This window comes from Dermacentor silvarum, chromosome 8 (assembly GCF_013339745.2).
Source record: "Dermacentor silvarum isolate Dsil-2018 chromosome 8, BIME_Dsil_1.4, whole genome shotgun sequence".
Lineage (NCBI taxonomy): Eukaryota > Metazoa > Arthropoda > Arachnida > Ixodida > Ixodidae > Dermacentor > Dermacentor silvarum.
This window is the reverse complement of record NC_051161.1, coordinates 18,397,879-18,418,919: the sequence shown is the minus strand read 5'-3', so window position 1 is coordinate 18,418,919 and position 21,041 is coordinate 18,397,879. Positions and strand designations below refer to the sequence as shown.

General features: G+C 44.6%; 1 protein-coding gene and 1 long non-coding RNA gene across 18 annotated transcripts in view; one reads left to right on the top strand and one right to left on the bottom strand.

Annotated features, from left to right (window-relative positions):
• LOC119460722 (plasma membrane calcium-transporting ATPase 2) overlaps positions 1–21,041 on the bottom strand; it is a 336,648-nt gene that overhangs the window by 7,769 nt on the left and 307,838 nt on the right. For 12 of the 17 annotated variants that reach the window (XM_049673149.1, XM_049673159.1, XM_049673158.1 and 9 more), the window contains one exon: positions 8,246–14,567. The exons of 1 other annotated variant lie outside the window; for it this stretch is intronic. In XM_049673149.1, coding sequence (XP_049529106.1) covers positions 14,010–14,567 — 558 coding nt within the window. In that variant the 3' untranslated portion in view covers positions 8,246–14,009. 4 more of the 17 variants (XM_049673162.1, XM_049673163.1, XM_049673164.1 and 1 more) reach the window with 4 other exon arrangements.
• The window catches only part of LOC125947799 (uncharacterized), a 32,590-nt gene that overhangs the window by 1,151 nt on the left and 10,398 nt on the right, over positions 1–21,041 (top strand). The window contains exon 2 of the long non-coding RNA XR_007468492.1: positions 977–1,099. This is a non-coding gene — a long non-coding RNA (uncharacterized LOC125947799). The remainder of the gene's footprint in view (positions 1–976; positions 1,100–21,041) is intronic.

The window sequence follows — 21,041 nt, the reverse complement described above, 5'->3', positions numbered from 1 at the left end:
AAACACATGCATCCAACAGAAGCTGGGCGGCAGCGGATCCTATACCATGGTGGTGCACACTTAACTATGGCGTGCCACTCTTCCAGAACAGCTACAGGCTCAACTCCGCTGTGAATAGCATCCGCTGCCACGACCAGCAAAGTTTGAGAGGCACGACAAAACACACACACACCCAGTGAACAATCCTTGCCAAGGTGCACACCCCAGCAAAACAATGAAAAAAGCAGCTTATAGGGCCTGTTATATGCTGATGCAGCGTAGACTAGAATGTGGTTAACTACAAGAAATGGTGTGAGCTCGCCTCAATATCCTGACGTGCCTTCATCTTAGCTATTTGCACGGGTTTTGTTGGCTTTCGAAATAAACAGCCACTGAAACTTAAAATGGGCAGCCAAACAAGAAAAAGGAAAAAAAAAAAAAGAAAAAGAAGGCAAACATTCAGACTAAGATTCCAAAACCAAGACATGCACATGAGAGCTTGTATCTTTGGTTTTTGTTACTTGACAAAGTTGAGTATTAAGAGAATCGAGCATCGCATCAAATGCAGCAGGCCCTAAAGGGGCCAATCTGAGAACTCCCAATTGTCAACAGCAGGCAAAGAACAAAGGAAAATCTCAAAATAGAAATGTCTACAATCAGTCTGTGGCGGTTGTGATCATGGTGGTGGTAGTTGTAGGTGTTCCTCCAGTGTCCCGCGCAGTTCTCGGCTGTCTGAGATTCTGTGGTGGGGTGGGTTGTGCCAGGTGTTGTGTGTGACTGGTCTGCGACGTCTTCCTGCAGACCTTCTCTTGGTGCCGTTGTCCCAGTTCTGTTCACTTTTGTGGGCACTTTGTGCAGGGTCACAGCATGCTCTTTCGAACACAGTGAAAAGAAATACCAAAGTGCCATGGTCATGTACAGTTGTTTCCCTTTGTCACATTTTCCCGTGATGTCAAACACGTGTCGCGTGGCGTGAGCTGTTGGTCGCACATTGCAGGAAAACACGGGCCCTGCCCTAGAACCAGGACAGCGCCACCACAACAGGGCGTCGCACCTGGCGCAAGTAGCTGTGTTTGCCAAGGCCACGAGTGTCGCTGCCACCCTTGTGCACACAGTAAATGTGAGTGACCAATACACGCAACGCTACGCATGTTGCAAGTGAGGTGACCAGTGTCTCAGAATTCTTTGTTTCTTTACACCAAGGCCTAAAAAAAAAAAAAAAAATGGCAGCTATGTGTTGCGTGGCATGTATCGCAGCAAATGCATTTCCCCTGTCACAACTGCTTGTTTGCTCTCTTTGAGTCTTGTCTTTTAAGAGGCACACAGAAAAGAAAGCGAAGCTGCTGAGCACAAAAAATCACACCCAAAACGAAACCAAGCCATAAAGCAGCACAAGCCAGCAAGGCACTAGCAACACTTGTAGTTCCAAAGCCAAACTCTTATCACAACAGGCATCACCGCACGCGCTACTAAAAATAAAAGGGGGGGGGGGGGGGACAGACTGCATCACTTCCCCTCTCTCTCCTTGGGTTACAAGAATGTAAATAAAAATAAAGGGGGAGGGGGACCTCTCAACCACGCGCGCGCGCTCACCGGAGACATGATGAAGAGATCGATCCAAAGGGAAGAAGCCCACCAGACGGGTTAGACGGCACAGTGGAGGAGAATAAAACCGCGGGAGTCAACACCAGAGGAGGCACTATATAAAGCGTCAGCAGCCACAGCAGCAGCAAAGACAGCGGCATGCAGGCGCACACACCACACAAGATCTGACAAAGCGTGTCACCATCACAGCACAGGAAGTCACAACCTAACTCATAGGCAGAGAGAGAGAGAGATAACGGCGACAGAGTATGCCAAACTGGTGAGGCGCGCAACAGGAGAGAGAGGAGGAAACTGTCCACTTGTCAAGGCACAAACAGAGAAATCCATGCCAGTTGCGTCGCAGTTGCGTGCCTATAAGTTGAAGGTTTCAACTTACTTGTTTCGCCAAAACATCAGAATGATAGGCCTGCATGCGTAAATGACAAATGGAGTAAATGACACGCTCTCAGAGGCACCAAAAGAGGACAAATTAGGTGTGAAACAAGAAAATAAACAAACAGAAAGTTGCGGCTCCTTTGAGAGAGACAGTCTGACAAGAAAACAAATATAAAACAAAAAGTAAAAGAAGTTCCACAAAACTGGGCAACCGGAGTCCACGATTCGTTGGATATAATGCTGCTGCCTGTGGTGAAAAATGCACAAGAAATTGATTCCAACTTGATCTTTACCACACCTGCTTTACAATCTGTACATTTTTTTTTATATGATATGTACATATATAGGAAAAAGCCAGTGGTAGTGTTGGTGTTAGGGAGAAAGGACGGTAGTGTGAGTATCAGGTGGTAATCAATCTTCGTGTTAGTATTCAATCTTCCCAAGCTGTCTGCAACGCTCGAACAAGTACAATGTTGGTTAACAATTGAAGTTCATATGCACAAGCACATGCTAGTAGGTGAACTGACAGTCTGAAAGCTCGCAGCAATACACTGAGTATGAATGCACTATTGCATGGTTATCGAGAACGTTTACAAATTGAGCAACCTAGTTAGAAAACATGGCTGGACAACAACATTTGTTGCTTGCAAGTGTGGGTAATTGTGGCCAATAATTATGGCAGTGGCAAAGTAGTAAAATATTAACATATTAGCCCTCTGGCTACTGAAGCTAGCTTGTAAATGCGGTAGGATGAATAACCAAGTAATTCAAAATTTATTTAGGACAGCAGTTGTCGAATTGAAGTAAATATCAAGGGACAATACAAAACAAAGAAAAAAATAGAATTACTTGGAACCAAGGCGAGATAGATGTAGCTGATGGTGTAGCAGAGCTCGCTTGAGGAATGATGCCATTACTCACTAGACTTACAAACAGCAATCAGCCAACCAAGTGCAACAAGTGGCCAGATGATAGTTCAAACTTCTGCCACAAGCAAATTGCACTTTGTAGATAGCTAGTCTCGCCAAAAGCATGTCAGCTACCATTCTAAGTGCGATGCGTGTCAATGTGTTAAAAGCACAGATTAGCCCGAATTGCAAATTCTGCAACTGTCCTTTGCGCAACTAGCTGCACAATCAGCTGACAGAAAGTGGTTCTGAGGGAAGGTACTAGTTCAAGCCGTGCACAATGCAAGTAGGTTTTCTGCACAATGCAAATGTCGCCTAAACTGCAAGCTGAAACAACGAGCACTAATATGGCCAATGCAAGGTACAGAAAGTCTATGCCATCACAAGTCCTGCAAACAAGATCTCATTCTCAAGCAACGTTTCAGGTTGGTATTTACTTCCAGCACAGTTGCACATTATTGTTTTTTTAGCCATCCTCCATTAGCAATGCATAAAGCTCCAAATGTAAATAACTGCTAAAGATAAGGAAACTGGTGATGCAGGAATCTTGAACCAATGTCAGAAGCTCAAAGTTAAGTAAGCCATGGTTCCAAAGATTGTATCTTGCACATAGAACTTGTCAACATCCCGAGCAACCAGGGTTCTGCTTTTGATACAGAGAAAATGCACAGTTCCCAATGATCACGAATGACCTGTCAAACAGTTCATGCTTTTCCCAGTCATCATGAGACTCTGGCAGCCATGAGCTCATAAAAAGCAAGCTACCAAGCATTTTTGTTATCTCTCAAGCACGTCAGACCAACTTGTAAACCGACACTGAATGCAACATTTCCAGTGACATGCTCCGCAACAAATGCAAGGTGTCAAAGCTCATGCTGGGCTGTAAAGTTATATGTGTCACGTTTTTGCCTTTACATTTTCCTTTTATTAATACAATAAGTAGCAACTTTTCTTTGCTATTTAAGCTTCATCTCAATGCAAGAATGAAGCTGTGAGAGTGTGCTCTGCACTATGTGAATTAGGATTTCTCCTCAGTCTCATCAACATTACAAGTCTTGAAGACATCAAGAAATCATGGTCATATTACATTTCATTCCTGGGAAGATAAACAAGTTCAGAATTTTGCGCTGCCCAGGAACACTGCACTAAAATTTAAGTGTGCAGTGCAACTACGTCAAGCACACTTTTCCTAATGTATTATGTAGTGTATTGTGTGAAAGCAAGCTCAGTTATGTAATGCTCGTGCAACAATGGTGTCCCACATGGTCATCTTGCCCGAAAAAGAAAGGATGTGTCTTCTATGTGCTTCACAAGATTTCCAGTTTCACTTACTAAATTTTGATTTAGGTGCAGGCTCTGTGTTAACATAGACTTGCTCGACTTGCCAACACATGTGAATGCTTTATCTGCCACAAGTTACAACAGAGCGAGTACTGTGATCATAAGAAAAAAAAAAAAAAAAAACGCTCCAGTCAGCATTCCCAACAACATGCAGCTACTGCACACAAGAGAACAAACAGCGAGACTTAACAAATTGATCAGGTTTGAGTAAATAGTAATTTTGCCAGTGTAAGGTGTAAGCAAGGCCATGCTCTTGTTAGTTGAGCAGCGTTTGAGGCGACGACATAGTTGTAGGTCAGAGGTATTCAAAGTGAAGCCCTTTCTAGTGTAAGCATCGAGGCACTGAGGTACTGCTCAAAACAAAGCCATGCTCAAGAAAACCCAGTCACTTACCGGGAAGGCCACAGGCGACACTTTGAACACCCCTGCTCTAAACAACAAAACTACAACTTATGGCTTACGTGTCATTCATGTGCACAACACCAGCTGCCACTTTTTTTTGTTTGTTTTTATATATACACATTTCTTTTGTGATTCTGCTTTCTGTCCAACAAAGGAAATACGGAAATGAAACAAATGCTAACTGCTTGCCATGACCATTTATGCTCACGTTTGCAATGAAGTATAAGACAACAACAACAAACAACAAAAAAAAAGAACAGAAGCAACTCATTAGGCACCAGTCACTGAACAAAGCAATAAGGCAACAAAATGCAGCTACGCTACAAAAGAACACCACCACTCCCACACTGTGCAGAACCAAGCTTAGAGAAGCAAATGCAAGCAGTTAGTACTTCACAACTAAACAGCCCAGGGTAAAAATTGGGAGAAAAGCCACACAGCCCAAGTTCATACCAAGCACAAACTGCTAACGCAGAACATATATGTGGGTGCCACCAATTTGTGTTTGCTCACAAATGGTGATGGGGAGCACAGACCAAGGTTTAACCATTTTGATCATTGTTCAGAGACGCACCTAGGTTCACCACTGCACTGACGTTAGCAAATTGTGAGGCAAAGCATCGCTGAACATAGGCTTACGATGATATTCTTGCTCCCAAAATTGAATGACACACAAACAAAGCAAACTCAAGGACAACCTGCCCTATGCATAGCCTTCCCTGTGCATTGTGGTTTGAATGAGACGAAAAGCACAGAAATTTATGCCTCAAGTCCAATTCATGCCTCTCAAAAAAAGGCCTGCACGTCGGTTACCCAATAATGTGTAGATAATAAAGCTAGGTGAACATGGCTCTTCTAGTAACTTAAGGATGTTTAGTATTCAAAATTTTAAAACACGTTATCCAGTACCTAGCACAGTAAGTCCACTCTGCATTCTATTGTCTCCATGAAAAGCAGTTCATCCTCCTAAAATAGACTGGCACTATTTCTTCCGATGAAAAAAAGTTTTACATCTGGTGTCACCGGAGACTCTCAATTATCCTGAAGGAAACAGACAAGTACTGCATCTAAACATGGCACCAAATGAAATGTGCCAGGAAATTCTACCTTTTTGTGAAATTTTATTGCACATAAGAATGCAGTTGAACTGGGAAAGCTATTTATACCTTGCTCTCTTATCAGGGCAACATTTAGTGGGCACTAATTTCTGTCAACATAAGATGAAACGATGGCCATTGTTTATAATTGCTGGTTTATCATAGGCCTGCCGATATCTTTGTAGTGCATGGCAATGAGTTCTACAAAATGCAAGGAGCTTCTTTAACCATGCCTTAGAGACCGCTTATTAGTGGCCCCGCTAGCAGCCATGTGATCTGTGCGTCGCTCCAGTGTTTACTGCATACCGCCAAGCCAAAATGCTGCAGGGAAGACATCTAACAGCACTACACATCACACCAATAAAAAATATTTCACTGTCACTGCACAAGAGATACTAACACCACCAGCGGCCAGAAACCAAACACTAGCTGACACATGCAGCTCAGTGACATTCTACAAAAAAAAGAAGAAAAAACATACAAATAAACCAAAAGAGGCCGATGTGCCTGGTTCCATAGGTGACTCATTCTAGCCTATACGAAATCAGCGAATAGAGCCAGAGAAACGAGGCTAAATAATGGTGCAAACAGCTCATAAAGAGATGACACAGCAAGAATGAAAGGTGCCAATGGAGAAGCGTTTCTGAAAACTTGTCAACACCCCACAGGAAATCACAGGCACATCCGCCAATACAAAGGGCTGTTAGTAGACATTCTGTCACTACATACAAATTAAGTACTACAGAGCTAAAAAAAATGCTTTCAAAAATTATAAATATGGACAACGCAGCAGGCACAAGGTGCAGGACAAAGAAAAAAGGGTTTCCAACAGCTGAAAGAGTCTTACAGCTTGATCTGTTGCACTCTTGCTGTAGGGAACTGGAATCAATCGATCCTGCAACTCTCCTCCAATCACCTTGGGAAATAGCATCGGGAGGGGGGTCAGTGTTAACCCAGCCAAGACGAGCTGACAGAGGCGCACTTTTGTTCAAACAACCCTTTCCAGCAAAAAAAACTTGACCCCACCCGTGGTGGTGGTCCTGGTGGCTGTCCTTTACCAACAATTTTGTGAAGAGAAAAAAAAAGGGGAGGGGGGAGGTGCTTGCGGAGTAATTCACCCTTTCAGCTTATTTGCATCCAGAATCACTAGGTCAACAAGTGACGTGCGCATTTTCACAACACGATTTGTACGACCACCTCGTCATGTGCAGAGTACCGGTGCCGAAATGTGGGCAGCCAAGATGGCTTTCAGCTTTGCCAAAGACCAGCGTATTTCACATTTCTGTGAATCCTTACGTATTCTCCACAAACCTGCTGCTGAGTTCTCTGTCTCTATGGGAAGCGGAGTTTTTATCATTCCTGAGGCTCCAGTGGCTGTGCCAGTCAATGACGTCAAGAATGACAAGCTAAAGAAGAATTTAATTTAGTCTTGCTTTTCACGTCGCAGATATATAAGTTTATCTTTATACTGCATGCATATAGTTTTTCTTTTCTTTCACTTTTAGCGATTCCATTGCAGGAACTCTTGGCACAAGGTTAGCACGAGACATGGTGGGTCATTCATATGCTCGTACTGAACACTATTGATATCGAAATAAACAATGTTGATGCGAGTGATCATGCTTCGTTCATCATTAGTCTCCAGGTTCACAGACGTATGTCAGTTATGTCACCAAATATAGCACCATCCAAAGCTACTGTTTCTATTATGGTGCTAAAGCATGATAGCGACTTTCCTTTGTAATATCACATACTGTGCAACAACAGAATGCGAGTGATATATGAAGAACGGTAACACATTCTGTAATAATGACCGAAGGCAGCCACAGGAACTGTGTAGATTATTGTTTACTGGTTCCTTTAGTGATTGACTGGTTTTAACATCCCAAAATTATGGGGGTCAACGAGTGCACTCCAGGTTAGTTTCTATGTGTGCTGAAATCTCATCTGACAAGTCGCCACAATAAATGACATTTTTACTTTACTGCTCAATCAGAGTATGGCTATCATGGCTGGGAACCGAATTCGTCACATTTTGCTCAGCAGCAAAGTGTTGTAGATGCCATTAATGTCATTCTGCGACATCAAAGGCAATAATATATATATATATATATATATATATATATATATATATATATATATATATAAACAAGCTCTTGCCAAGTACCCATGGCAAGAGGTCCTTTAGCAGCAGCAACCGAGAGATTGCCACGTTGCAGGTCAGTAATGTAAGCAAAAAGCAGAACAGGCATGGCCCCAGCTCCACAGCCTGACAGTTGGTGGTTTTTCTTGCATAGCAACTGCATTCAATCAGCTCGCTATGATACTGGGCAGCAAGGGCTGCAGATATTTCATTTCTCTTAGCCCATATTATCTGGTGTCTTTAGGCCATTTGTAGGTTTCATGTTGCAAAGCCCATATTCAGTGGCTTACCTCCACATATGTTTTGCTATATATACGACGTTCAGGTCTGAGAAAAAGAATATCTTCCCGTCACGCAGTGACCGGAAGGAAAGAAGGACGGCCATTTGGTGTCAGAGTTTTCCAGGATCTCCAGTTTAATATACCGTTCTATTGTACCTCCTGTACAGAGCTGCACTTGATCACCTCTTTTGTACATCAGGTTTCCCTTCGCTTGCTTAACCACAGGAAAGAAAACAGAGAAACAAGGGCTTTCCTTCCACCATGTTCATTTTGCTCTTTGTCAGAGTGAAACATTGGCTAGATTACAGCTCCGTGACTCCTTATTTACACTAAACGCAAGAAGTCTCGCAAGAAAACGGTTTGCGAGAAATGCAGCAAGTCTCCTCTGCACACAATAGAACAACTTTATAACAAGGCATCTGTAACAATCCACCAACGCGCCAATAACTTGTGTGAAGACTTGAACAGGCAGTCTGTTAGAGGTTTCGAAAATGATAATAACGGGAGTATTTGTAAAGAGCAAAATACCTGACTACACACACCATCATACCTTGTGACCAGTTGCAATGAGCCCTTCATTAAAAAATATGTCACATCTCATAACGCCACCATACAGTAAGATGCGTCCCAACGGACGCTCTTGTGCTCTCTCTCATAAAATTCACAGATTGACCAACCAACAAACAAACATAAGTCCAAGTTTTGTGTGCTCTCTTGACGGGCAGTGAGACATAAAGAGTCAGAAATGGTTCCAAGCTCCCCATTCCTCTCCCAGAGCCACCACCACGGCAAAACAAAAAACAAAGAAAAACAAAAATATCTCACAATGATGCTAAGGTATTGCTTCATATGCAAGAGCTTCTGCAAAAGACGAAGAAGTTATTCTCACAAGTTCCTCTAAGTCTGTGTTTGAAAACACAAGCTAGCCAGCTATGGTATACTGCTTCGGCTACGAGAAGAAAGCTGCGCGCAAACCCCACCTGTCGCCGTTGCAAGCAGAATAGTGGTATCCTCCTTGTTCAAAGCTAAATGCCAGTTAATTGCGCATGCACATACTTCTCCAGTCACACAAGAGCATATAGACATCGTGCGTAGGTTGGCAAGGCATGGGGTGTTGTGGTAGGGGCCGTTGACGGGCGCTGGGGCTTGGTTAGGAAGAGAGCCCTACACTACTCACCAAAGTCAACCAACCTTTTGAAAAGCCCTTTTTCTGCTTCCTTTAGCCACTTCACCACCCTTCCCCATAAACATTTCTTGCTTCTTTACTGACCTTTTCTCCCCACAACAACGTGCAGGTGCCGCGGAAATTCCGCGATAGAGCAAAGTGGAAACAGAATATTTGTACTCATTTCTAAAGTTCACACTGGCCTGCCTACATGTCTATATTGTTTGTTCGTGCTCTGTGACCACCAAGATGCAAACACACATAGAATATCTGGAGGAAAAAATGAAAAGAGACCCCCATAAACGCGACCCCTCCTAGAGCAAAGGTAAACAAGGTGTGCACGTTTGTCAGTCCGTGAATGTGCATACAAAAGCAACACGTGCCTGAACAGCAGCCATGATAACAATGGTGAGGGACAGGAGAGAACAGAGGTCAACATGATCGAGTAGGTACGGGCAGCATGGCAACTCTGCTTCGCTAACAATCATTGCCAAAAGAACTGCTCTGGCCAACACCCAAAGTTACAGGAAGACTGGTACTTGATTCTCTCACTGCAAAGCCAATCACCCATACAAGACATTAGGGGGACATCCAGCGCATTAAATGTAACACTGTCAAGAAGCCTTTCATGGAGGAAGAACAAAAAAGCTTGTTCTGTTGCAACAATATGTGCGACTCAAGGATGCAAGAATGACCACGATGTCGAACGCTAAAGCACTGTCATCTTTGCTGCTCCAGGCAAATGTGCTGCTGTATATGTGGTCACTGACGGCAAAAAGTTAGGCGCCCACAAAAGAACTATGGACCAGGAAAGGCTCAAGGGACTCGGGTTTAACCGAGGGCAGTAGACCTGCAAAGACTAGCACATTAGGGCTAGCACAGTGCGTTAGGTTAGCTTAACAGAGCTGTACAGCAATTAGGGTGCAGGCATGAGCACGCTAATGAGCTGTCCAAGTTGGGACTCAACCAATCAAGCATGCCCCGCCACCAGCATCCCCACAAACTGATGTCAACAGCTGGAACAGCACTGTCAATGGCTTTGCTCTTTCCTACCTGCAACTCCGAATAAAATTTGAGTGTTCCCACTTAGTCTAGCCTTACAATGTTTTCTAAGACTTGTGAACTTAAGCCTGCCCTCGATCTCTATGTAGCTAAGCTGTCTCAGTGTGAACTATGCAGCAGCAGAAAGATGCACATAGTATTTTTGGCCCTGGCCAGTACTTTTATGGGACATCACTGCGGTGAAATGTAAAACCACCAAGAAAGATAGATGCGCTATGCTTTGGTTCACAGCCCAAAGGAGCCTGACACTAAGTGCAGAAGGGAGTAAAAGAAAAGGACACTCACACTGACATGCAATAACATACCACGCGTCATGGCAGGAGACAATTCGCGCAAGTTGCATATCTGTCTCCTTGTCAGCACTTCCTGCCCACACTGCTGCATCCACTGTTGCATGCCATAAATGCATGACTACACCCTACACCGAGCAGCAAGAGCATTCGTGTGTAAAGGAAACAATGGCACCCTATATGTCGCACGCACAAGGTGCGCAAGAGTGTGCACATACCAGACGGCACCGCCTACTACAAAGCTAGAAAAGTTTGAACGCAGGCCATGTGTGGTAAGTTCTCATCGCCCATTTCAGTTTTTGTTCTTACTCCCTCCAATGCTTGTTCACTTTCCCCATGAGAATGGCAGATACCTCATTGGCAGAGAATTGCATCTCTGCAAATAGCATTACGAATACAACAGATGCTATGTTAATCCAAGCAATAGGATTGGTGTATCCTAGTAAATCGTGCCTCTGTGGGAGCTGCCTTGAAATCAGTGCATGAAAGCTATGGAGTTATTTCAGGTGTGCATGAAAGCTGGAGAGGGAGGGGAAAGGGGACACGAATTATAGAGAATGAATGTTCGAGCAGTGCTCACAATGAAGGGTTCAAGCCACATGCATCTGGGAGGAGGCTTTTGTGTTCTCGCTTGTGTTTCATATTGCATTCGTTTCTTGAAACACCTCGTGGTCTGCGAGCAATAGCATTCAGGGCCAGCCTATGCTAGTGGTGCTGGCCCCATGGCATAACTATGCAATGTTGGCTCACTCAGAAAGCAGAACATTAAAAAATAAATTGAAAATGGCAAGTGGCAGCATCTTCAAGAGTATGACATCCTACAATTAGGATTTTAAAAAAAGAAGAAGAACAGACAACTTCAGTTCCACCTTTCAGTTGTTCTCTTCCTTACATTTGAAACACCTAAACAGGGTTTGTCCTTTGCCACAAGAGGGCGTAGGGGCTAGGAGAGAAGAAAGTTATGAACAGCAACCAATGCAAAAGAAAGAGAGATGCATTGCAAATGAGAACTGTGCTGCAAAATAAGGGAGGGCCTCCACAGTGTCCGACGAAATGCGAGCAACGTGCCCGCACACGTCTGTACATACGTGCAAACCTCACAGAGACTCGGTAATAACACTGGAAAGATAAAAGAAGAGAGGGTTCTTAGAGTGCACGTTTTGTGATGTGTGCTCGAAAATATCACACTTTTTGGGCGCCAATGCACAAGGTCCAACATCCAACAAGAAACAACACGGTGGTTCCTCTGCCAAGCGAAACAGTATGGCGTTGGCCTGGCCTAATGTCCAGGCACCCATGTCGACAAGAAACAAGGCAAAGACAACGTCAACTGCAGAATACTGGACTGGACAGATGACGAAGCTTCCGACCAGAAAAAGATGCGCAACAAGCAAAGACCATACAAGCCAACACACAGTTAATCAATAAGGAAAGGGAGAGGGTAAGGCAGGAAAGGTCTACCGAGAATATCATGCAAACACTCAAAATTTCACCGAAGAATGTGTCCAAGGAAAACAACAAAAATCAGAGGAACTCCACATCCTGACTGCGTAAGCACTTAACACACAGGACTGCAGAGAAATAAAATAACTATGTCCAGAGCACAGTCACAGGATAAACTCGCTGGTGTTAGAGGCTATGGCAATGCTGGACCGATTGAAGTCGCTGCTATGATGTGCGCACTTTCTCCTTTGTCAGGACACAGCAGCGGTCTGTGGAGACCAACCCGCTTCCTGGAGACTTGAGGCTGCACTGTTTCCTTTCACATGCATATGTCTGCTGTTCTCGTTGTAGAATTCTTGCAAAGAACCCTGGCTGGAGAGGCGGAGCCAGCTGGAGGGCAGACGCGCACACATCCATGGGCTTCCCAGCCTGTATACAAGGAGGGCAAGTGGGCTGGACTGTCCTCACGGGGGAATGGTGGGATGGGAAGTGGGGAAGGTGATTGGCAGTGCCTCCACAGACAGCAATAAATTGGCAGATCGGGTGGTGGCAGTCAGTGGTGGGCCAGAGACCATGCCCCTGCTGCAGTGCTGGGCTTCACTCGAGGCACAGTAGACATCCCTCGAGGCCAGAGCTAACACCACAGAGCTTCACCTGCCCACAGACAGCTGTTGCCCGAGAGCGACAATCGCGACCTACGAGTTCGCTTTATTTTTTAGCACGCGACCACATGACCACACAGTCTCGTGGCAATGTTTGTGTATAAGAACTGCTGCTCTTGTCTACAATGCTGCTACCTGAGTAAGCATATCCGGAAGTCTCCTATACTAGAGAGTATAGATGTATTGGAAAATTCCTTATAAATGTTGTAGCTAGGCTCTTAATTACGAGAGCGGTAGATTTCTTTCTTTGGAATTTGCAGTAGTTACAACCATGGGGAAGGCTCAGTGGAAAGTGCTGAAATGTCTGCATAACGGTGCAGCTACATGGTGGAAAATGGAGGTATCGGTGGCTAAAACTTGATCACATTTCTCTATCAAATGGCAGCAACTGTGGACTGAAGTGCATATTACAATCATGCATGAAATGCACAGGCCTGTCAACTAACTTGATCCTTTCGGCAGCTAAAACGACCACATGTCAAGAGCCAAAATTTTTCCAGGTTAAATTTGCAGCAAGCACTATAAGTGCTACAAGGGATGCGCAGGGAAAGCAAAAGCGCATCGCTAGATTCAACGCTGGTACACACAATGAGCTGCGGCAGTTCTGTGCAACGTGGCAGAGGCGGTTACCGATCAAGGCCATGGGGAAGCCACTGGTTTAGAGGAAAAAGAATCAAGCACTTACGGTCGTATTTAAGTTGACGAAAAAATGACGGACATGCCATTGCCTATGCTTCTCTGATGACACAGAGCTGACCTGCAACACTACAGGCCCATTGTGAGGAGCTGAGGGCCATAAGCAGATGTTCAGCTGTATAGTGCACTGAGAAACGAAGTGCTTACGAAACCCCGGTGTCTAGGGTGGATGCACACGCACAAGCTTTATCTCAAAGATAGGTCAGTCCTTGAGCGCAAAACAGGAACACAGAAAACCGCGGCTGGCATGCAGACGCACCTGGCAATGCCATGGCCCTTATGAGCGAAGAGTCACCACCTGCTGTGGCATGCACTGCACTTAAGGGCGTGCCTGCCCACCTCTTTCGGGTGGCCAAAGCAGCGCCTTCGATGTGTTGTTTTCTAGGGACGTGCCGGCTAGTCTGGCTGTATATGTCCTACACGCGGTGATGCACCAGTGGCCTCGAGTCGACTGTGCCACCGAGCATCGGCTCCAACGCCCGCGCAAGAGCCTGGCTCTGAGTGGCGACATCACCGTGCCAGAGACTGCTAGGTTGGAGGAGGGTAGGAGGGCCCTTCCATCAGATGCTCGTCTCGTGTAGCTTGCTCACAGGTGGCTCGGCCAGCAGGTTGTAGCCCTGCGTGAGCGGGTTTGAGAAGCTTGCTCGGTTGTTGTTGTCGGGTGCGGCGGCTGACGAAGAGGCCGATGAAGATGAGCTTGACGACGAGGCACTGAGCGGCGAGCGTGGAGTTGCCGGCGCCGAAGAGTTACTGCGCTCGGCCACGAGGGGGGCAAACTCCAGAGACGATGGCATGTGGTTGCCGCTGTTCAAGCTAGGTCCTCGGCGTAAGAACAGCAGAGCTTCGCGGGCAGATGTAGCCCGGCCGTTGCCACCTCCGATGTGCTTGGGCGATGACACATCGGCAGCAGCCACCAGTGCTGCCGCTGAGGGAGGTGGCAGCAGCTGGTCACTCTGTGGCGAAGGGCTCTTGGCATCCTCATCAATGTAGCTGATGTCTGACATGGGCCGTGCTCCCCCTGGGTGGCTGCGGGAGCTGTGCAAGCTGTGCAGGCTATGAATGCTACGCTGGTCCTCCATATCCTCCAGGGTGCTCTTAAATGCCTTCACTACCCGAAGCTGCACGGTTTGGCAGGCCGCCCATCCACCAGTTTTGCACGTTTTGAGGGAGGGAGAGAATGGGGAAAGGAGGAAGAACAATGGCCAGAGAAAGAGAGAGGGAAGGAGGGCAGGAAAGAAAAAGTGAAAGGAGAAAAAAAACACCAAAAAATAAAAACCAGATGCACAAGTCACAATGGCAGGATTTACTGAAGCCACGTTCCAAGTTTTTTTTTCTTTTTTTTTTCCTCTACGCATGACCAAGGAGTCTCCTCACTTATTCCAGCTTCCTCTCATTTTGGAACCAATAAAGGGACTTTCTGGCGAAGCCATAAAAACTGCAACTGCACCCAAACAAGAGCAGTCTCTGGTTCAAATACCGTGAAGAAAGTGGATGTCTTTTCTTGCAACAGATAGGCTTAATGGAACCAAGAATAAAAGCGAGCAATCTGATTTACACCTGGAATTCATACAGCACTGCATAATGGCAAGTGCTCTTATGTTCAACCTAATAGGCTTTATAACACTCGTGTCACCCACTGAAAAGTCGCAAGGTCCAGTCCCAGGCGAAATGTCTGAAATCCAGACACAGATGGCAAGTGCAGTACATACCTACTTGCAATAATAATGTTAAAAAGAAATTTTTCAGACTTCCCAAACTCCCGTGGCATGTGCGGAGAGGAAAAAAAAAAAAACGTGCTTTTACCCGCAAACGCAACAAGACCTTCTTTTCAGTACCTGACCATTTCCTCAAACGGCAGTGTTTCTGCAGTGTCGCTCGTGCCTACAGCTGGCAAAGTGCAGCGTTAGTTTTGTTAGGCAAGGCAAGGAGAGAGAGAGAAACAAAAGAACAGACTGCCACCACCAAGCAGGCAGAAGTCAAGTGAGTAAAAAGGGAAAAAGCAAACGTCTCTCTGTCATTTTTTTTTTTCTTGCTCAGAACTCTGTGCCTACGGTGTCAGAAGCAAAGGCTGGATGCAAACAAATGAACAACTGAAAAGCACAAAAAAGAGAGCGTGAGCAAAAAACGATGAAGCAGCACTGTGGTATTTAAAGAAAAAAAAAATGATGTATGGTAAGACAAACGTTTTGGCCACATGCACCCCCCTCTCTCAGTCACGGGAAAATCAAACATAAGATGAAGAAAAAAATAAATAAAAGAAATCAGAACGAAAGCAACCACAATTTTCTGTCTCTTCGCACGAGTGCAAATAAGCAGGAACAAGTGTTACATCACACGAGTATGAAGCAAAATCAGTGATTGAAGAGACAAAAAATTGCTGATGTATGTTTTCTCTAAAACGCAAGGTTGTCGATTAAGGCTAGTAATAAAACAAGAAAAATGAAAGGCCACACAAGGGCCGCATTCTGAAACACAGCAAAACTGTGCTCATAAAAATCTACAGGAAATAATAGATGTTCATTGTAATCGGTGTTGAAGGCATGTCAAAGACTAAAACAAAAGCAAAACAAATAAAATGAGATATGCAGCACGCAAGCTTGGAAACATGTAACCAAGGAAGCTGCAATGGCAGCAGCTGTTAAGTGACCAAATAAAAGAAGGACAAAGAGAGAGAGAGTGAGAGCCGTGTTTAGTAATTGCACCAAGCATGCTTTTTTTTTTTTTGTATTGAGAATGGATGCAGTGGTTGTTGGTAGGTACGCAGGCTTGTCCCATGGCACTGGAGTATATTGGCCTGTTGCACATGGCTGTGGTGGTATCAGGTTGGACAGCACATGGAGACATGGACTTCTTTCCCCTCCCTGTGCCCTCCCTTCTTATTCCCTTTATTCTAATTTTCTGCCCCTACTGATGGTGCTTGATGGTGGTTTAGAGCCCTTGGCAGTCTTTACATGTATTAGGTACTGTGATCACCATGTTGTCCCCGTCTAGCCCAAAAGAAGGCATCGGAGCAACTGGGAGGAGTTTGTGCCATGTTAATGAACTGTATGTGTTGGCATAGACCAGTAAGTATCGTCAGTCGGGTAAGTAGGGTGTTGTCACATGACACGTCGGCAGTGTTCCCTGCGCCTACAAGCAGCGAGAAAGCAAACAAACATAAGAAAGAAATGAAAAAAGAAAGAACAGAAGGTATAGTAACAGTGTTACTAATGTAGAATGACAGAAAGTTATAAAAAGAGAGAACACAGACAGAACTGCCCACACAGCCACTCGGCTCCAGGGAAAAGTCACCAGAGTAGTTGTGGGAGCGACAGGGTACGTAATACATGTGCCTCAGAGAACTATGACATTGACATGGCAGAGCAGGGCACCTCGAATAGAAACCTGAATATTTAAAAAAAGAAGGAATCGAAATCATCGGTCATTTATCACCATATTTAAATGCATTGAAACCATTTCTATAAAAGGCATGGCAATGCAACCAGTACTGAATGCCAAAAGAGAAAGAGAAAATCCAACAAGAAGGCAACCTTCCGCAAACTAAACTGCAAGTCTGCAAAATGAAGACAATTCAGTAATAAAGGTAACACTCACTCATAATGAGTTTATAACTTTTAGGAAATGACTGTGAAAAGACCATGACCACTGAACAGTCATGCAAGCTTGAACTTTTCGTCCTTGGTAAAGCTCTTAGCACCTACACCAAACCTTTTGTGGGCAGTCTCCTCATGTAAACAGTGTAGTGCACAAGTGAGACCATCCTTAAGCCAAAAGCGTCTCGGCAAAAGCATGCATTACCAAAAATGCGAGCCTGGTGCTGCTAAGTCTTCAGTTAATTTTTTCTTCTCATGAGCAATGCAAGGTATTGTGTATGCGTACACATACCCTTACAATTTGTTCCCTATTGTCTGAGGTTGTTCTTTAATGCATAACCTCAGATACATCCCCATTATTATGGCAACATTAAAAATTCTATTTTCAAGCATTCCTATGTGCTTTAGCAATGTTCGATGAGGCTGGTAGATTGCAACATTATTCAGCAAGAAATTTTGGCATTCAGTCCAGAGCTAGCTGCTATGATTTACCAACTCCCGAAAATACAAGAGAAGCTGGCAGCACAAGTGTTTGTCCCAAACCAACAAGTCGGTTAAAATTTTGCCGTTGCTCTTTCGAAATACCAAACAAGTAGGTGAGCTATGCACTGCATGTGTCTTGAAACTATGAAATAAGAAGCCTGCTCCACCATTATGTAAGGATTAATACAAATTAAGATTAATAAACATTTCGCACTTTACAAATTGACATCAGAGGCACAATTAAAAAAAATATAAAATGTTAATCTCGTCCCTGTATGTCAGTGTGAGGAAATGGTCAGGAGCAAATTTGGAAGGGCTGTGCTTCTAAGAATCTAGAAGATAACAGTAATAAAAAAGAAAAAAAAAGTGTAAATGAGCAGGTAGGGTTGTGTACGAAACATGTAAAGAAACTAGGCCTGCAAACTCAAAATAGGTGGGAATGCACAGTTCTGCACTGAGGACATGCTGAAAGGCAGGAAACTAGAGAAGAAAAAAGAAAGAGGAAGAGGTGGTACAGATAAAGTTTTGGGCAACAAGACATATTTGTGGACAGAGGCAAGGCAAAGGAGGCAGAGGTAAGGTAGGAAGATAGATGAGGGCGTGAGATAGGAGAGCGCTGCCACAGTCTGAAATCCGATAGGCAGAATTAGCTTCTCTTCAAGAGCTTGTCTTGAGAACTGCGTAAGGATGCAGGAAACTTTTAAGGTTCACACAGCCCCGAAGGGTTAAATTTCAAGAAACTTTCAATCCACTGGCTGCTGAAAGCTGTCCTCTTCAACTGTGGCCCTAAGGGGAGAGCGCAGAAAGCTACATTTTAATTCCTTTGTTCATCTCTTCAAAGTGTCTTCTTTGGCACATCTTCGCAGCCTCTTCACCAGAATGTATATATATTTTTCGGTCTCTTCAAAGAAGCCTTTTGTCACCATGACGTGCGGACATGGCATTTCTTTTGTTGTTGCTGCTGGTGGCGGTGCATAAAATGTGACTTCTCAGTGGAACCTTGAAATGGCACTGCCTTTTAAAGCCTCTCAAGTGCAAATTGGTAAACTGTCAGAGGTTTGTGCTTTTTCTGAAGCATAGATGCACGAGACCACTGCCTACCCAGGGTGGAAGCTCAGGTACAAGTGAAAACCACAAGTGCAGGAAAAGGAAGGCAAGGAAGGAAGGAAACCGACCAGAGGAAGGGGAGCAAAATGCACAGAGGGACCATTAGCCAAGAGTACAGCGGCAACACTGTTGTAGAAGGAGAAAATAAACAGAGGACAGGAAGACGAGTGACATCTGCAGTGCGGTAGAAGGCAGGAAGGGAACGACGAAGTGCGGGACCCGTGGGGGTGGCAATGAAGGGTGTCGAATGAAGGAGAGAGCCTGATAGAGAGAGAGAGAGAGAAAGATAGCGCGACTGTTCCCCGCCACCCCATCCACTCAACCCCTGTTTCTTCAACTGACATCAAAAGAAACGAATGCCGCGAGCAGCAGACGTGCTGGTGGAGCATTTCCGCCCAAGAGACTCCACCGCCGATGGTCAATGGTGATGGTAAAAAGTAGCAGGGAAACCTGACTTTGGTGAAGTAAGAAAGGGGACAAAAAAAAAAAAGAAGTAAATATGTCATAAACCTTGCGCACACACATACCCCACCAGCGTGAGATGTGCGCACACAAAGAATGAGCAGAAGTAGTGCCCACATCCACACGTGAAAGGGCCACCTGACTTGGAAACTGCACTGACTGGCCATGGCACACCATACAGACATTAACTGAGCACATTCAAAGTGGGAACGAGATTTACCTGTTTGCAATCACGCCCTCTTACCCCTTTTCCAAGAAAAATTAAAAAAATAGAAAAGGCAGGTTTCCATTTCAAAGCTGAAAAATAAAAATTGTACCGATTATAGCGTTGCCAATTTACAGTTGTTTCCTTGCACCACAAACTTAAAAAAAAGATGTCTAGACAAAAAGAAAAGTGCTTTGGTATTGAAAGGGTGCACGCTCCCCCAGTAAAACTTGCAAGTCCCAGATGATGTTCACAATACCCAATACAAACTCAATTAGTTAATAATCCCCCATTGGAGCTCGATCAATCTGCCAAAGCCTGGCTCAACCGCAGCACTCTGCACAGGGCACACCCTCAGACAGACATGCCGCAAACATTTCAGAGCACCTCTATAGCAAACATTCGTATGGCTGTAATATTACAGGTATGCAACTGAACATGGTCAAGGCTTCAGCTGACAGTTCAGAATAAAAACAAAAGAATGTACACAAACTCACACACCACTAAGACAAAGATGAGGCCTAAGTTTGCAAACTATTATAATCTGTAAAAACTTAGTTCGTAAACAGTGCTTTAATCTCACTGCAATAACAGCTATGCGTACATATGTCAATAGAACTAATAAATAACCAATGCTATATGTAGCTAAAGGCAACTGATTTCACACGTGTTAAGAAAAAGAACCTCAGTGCTCTGCAAGCTGAATCATTGAGACTAGAAGAGACAAAAAAAAAATCATTCCCTGCACTATTTCCAAAAAGGAAATTTAGAAAGGATTCTTTTAATGAACATAATTTAAAGAAATGTATAAACATTACTCTTTAGAATCTGCACGTACACAAAAAATAGCCAAGTGACGTTGAGAACAAATGGGGAAACTCAACAGAAACGGCTTTGCACATCCTCTGGCCCAACACATGTTGAAAAACTGAAGAGCCCAAAGGAAATCTATATTTATGTTCTATACTAAACCATAATGCCAGTACATAGTGCTGTAGTGCCGATGACAGCTTGAATGCAAGAAAACAGGCAACAGGGTTCGACAGGAAATTGGGAACACATAGGAAGTGCGTCCGGTATTCCAAGAGGCGAAAGATGCCTCCCACAAAAGTGCGCAGGGGTCCCCTTTCACATAGCTTTGCACTGCTCATTTCCAAGTGTTCAGTGAGCACGCGTTAGCGTTCATGGGTGTGCAGATCACAGAGTGAACTTGCGAAAGAACTCATGACTGAACTCGTGAACTCATGAGCTGTAAAGAGGCTTCCGAGAGCGCGCTGCCACTGTTGGTCCCGTGCAGGTCAAGTCATCAGGGCCTTGGTGACTTGCAGCAGAAAACCGTCGAAGCTGTGCTAAGCTTCCACTCAGCAGATCCATGTTCTCTCCTGACAGCTCAGGAGCTGGGTTCTGCAGAAACACAGCCACCAGGCACGAACCACGCGCACATATGAAGAAAAAAGGACTAGAAATCCACAGACACCATGAAAAAGAGCAAACATTACTTCTTTTATGTTCAAAAGAAGCAGCCTGATTTCTTAGGAATGCGCAGACCAGCATTTTTTTTTTTTTTTTTCACACTCTTCATAGAAGCATGCTTATAAAATGAACCATTAGGTTAAGCTGCATTAGTGAATTGTGCTTATACACTAGAAAAACAGCCACTCTTATTCTCAGCAGAGCCTTGGTAAGCCAGAAAGAATGCAAAAACGAAATACCGGCGGTGCTGCCACGGGGAAGTTCCCTTA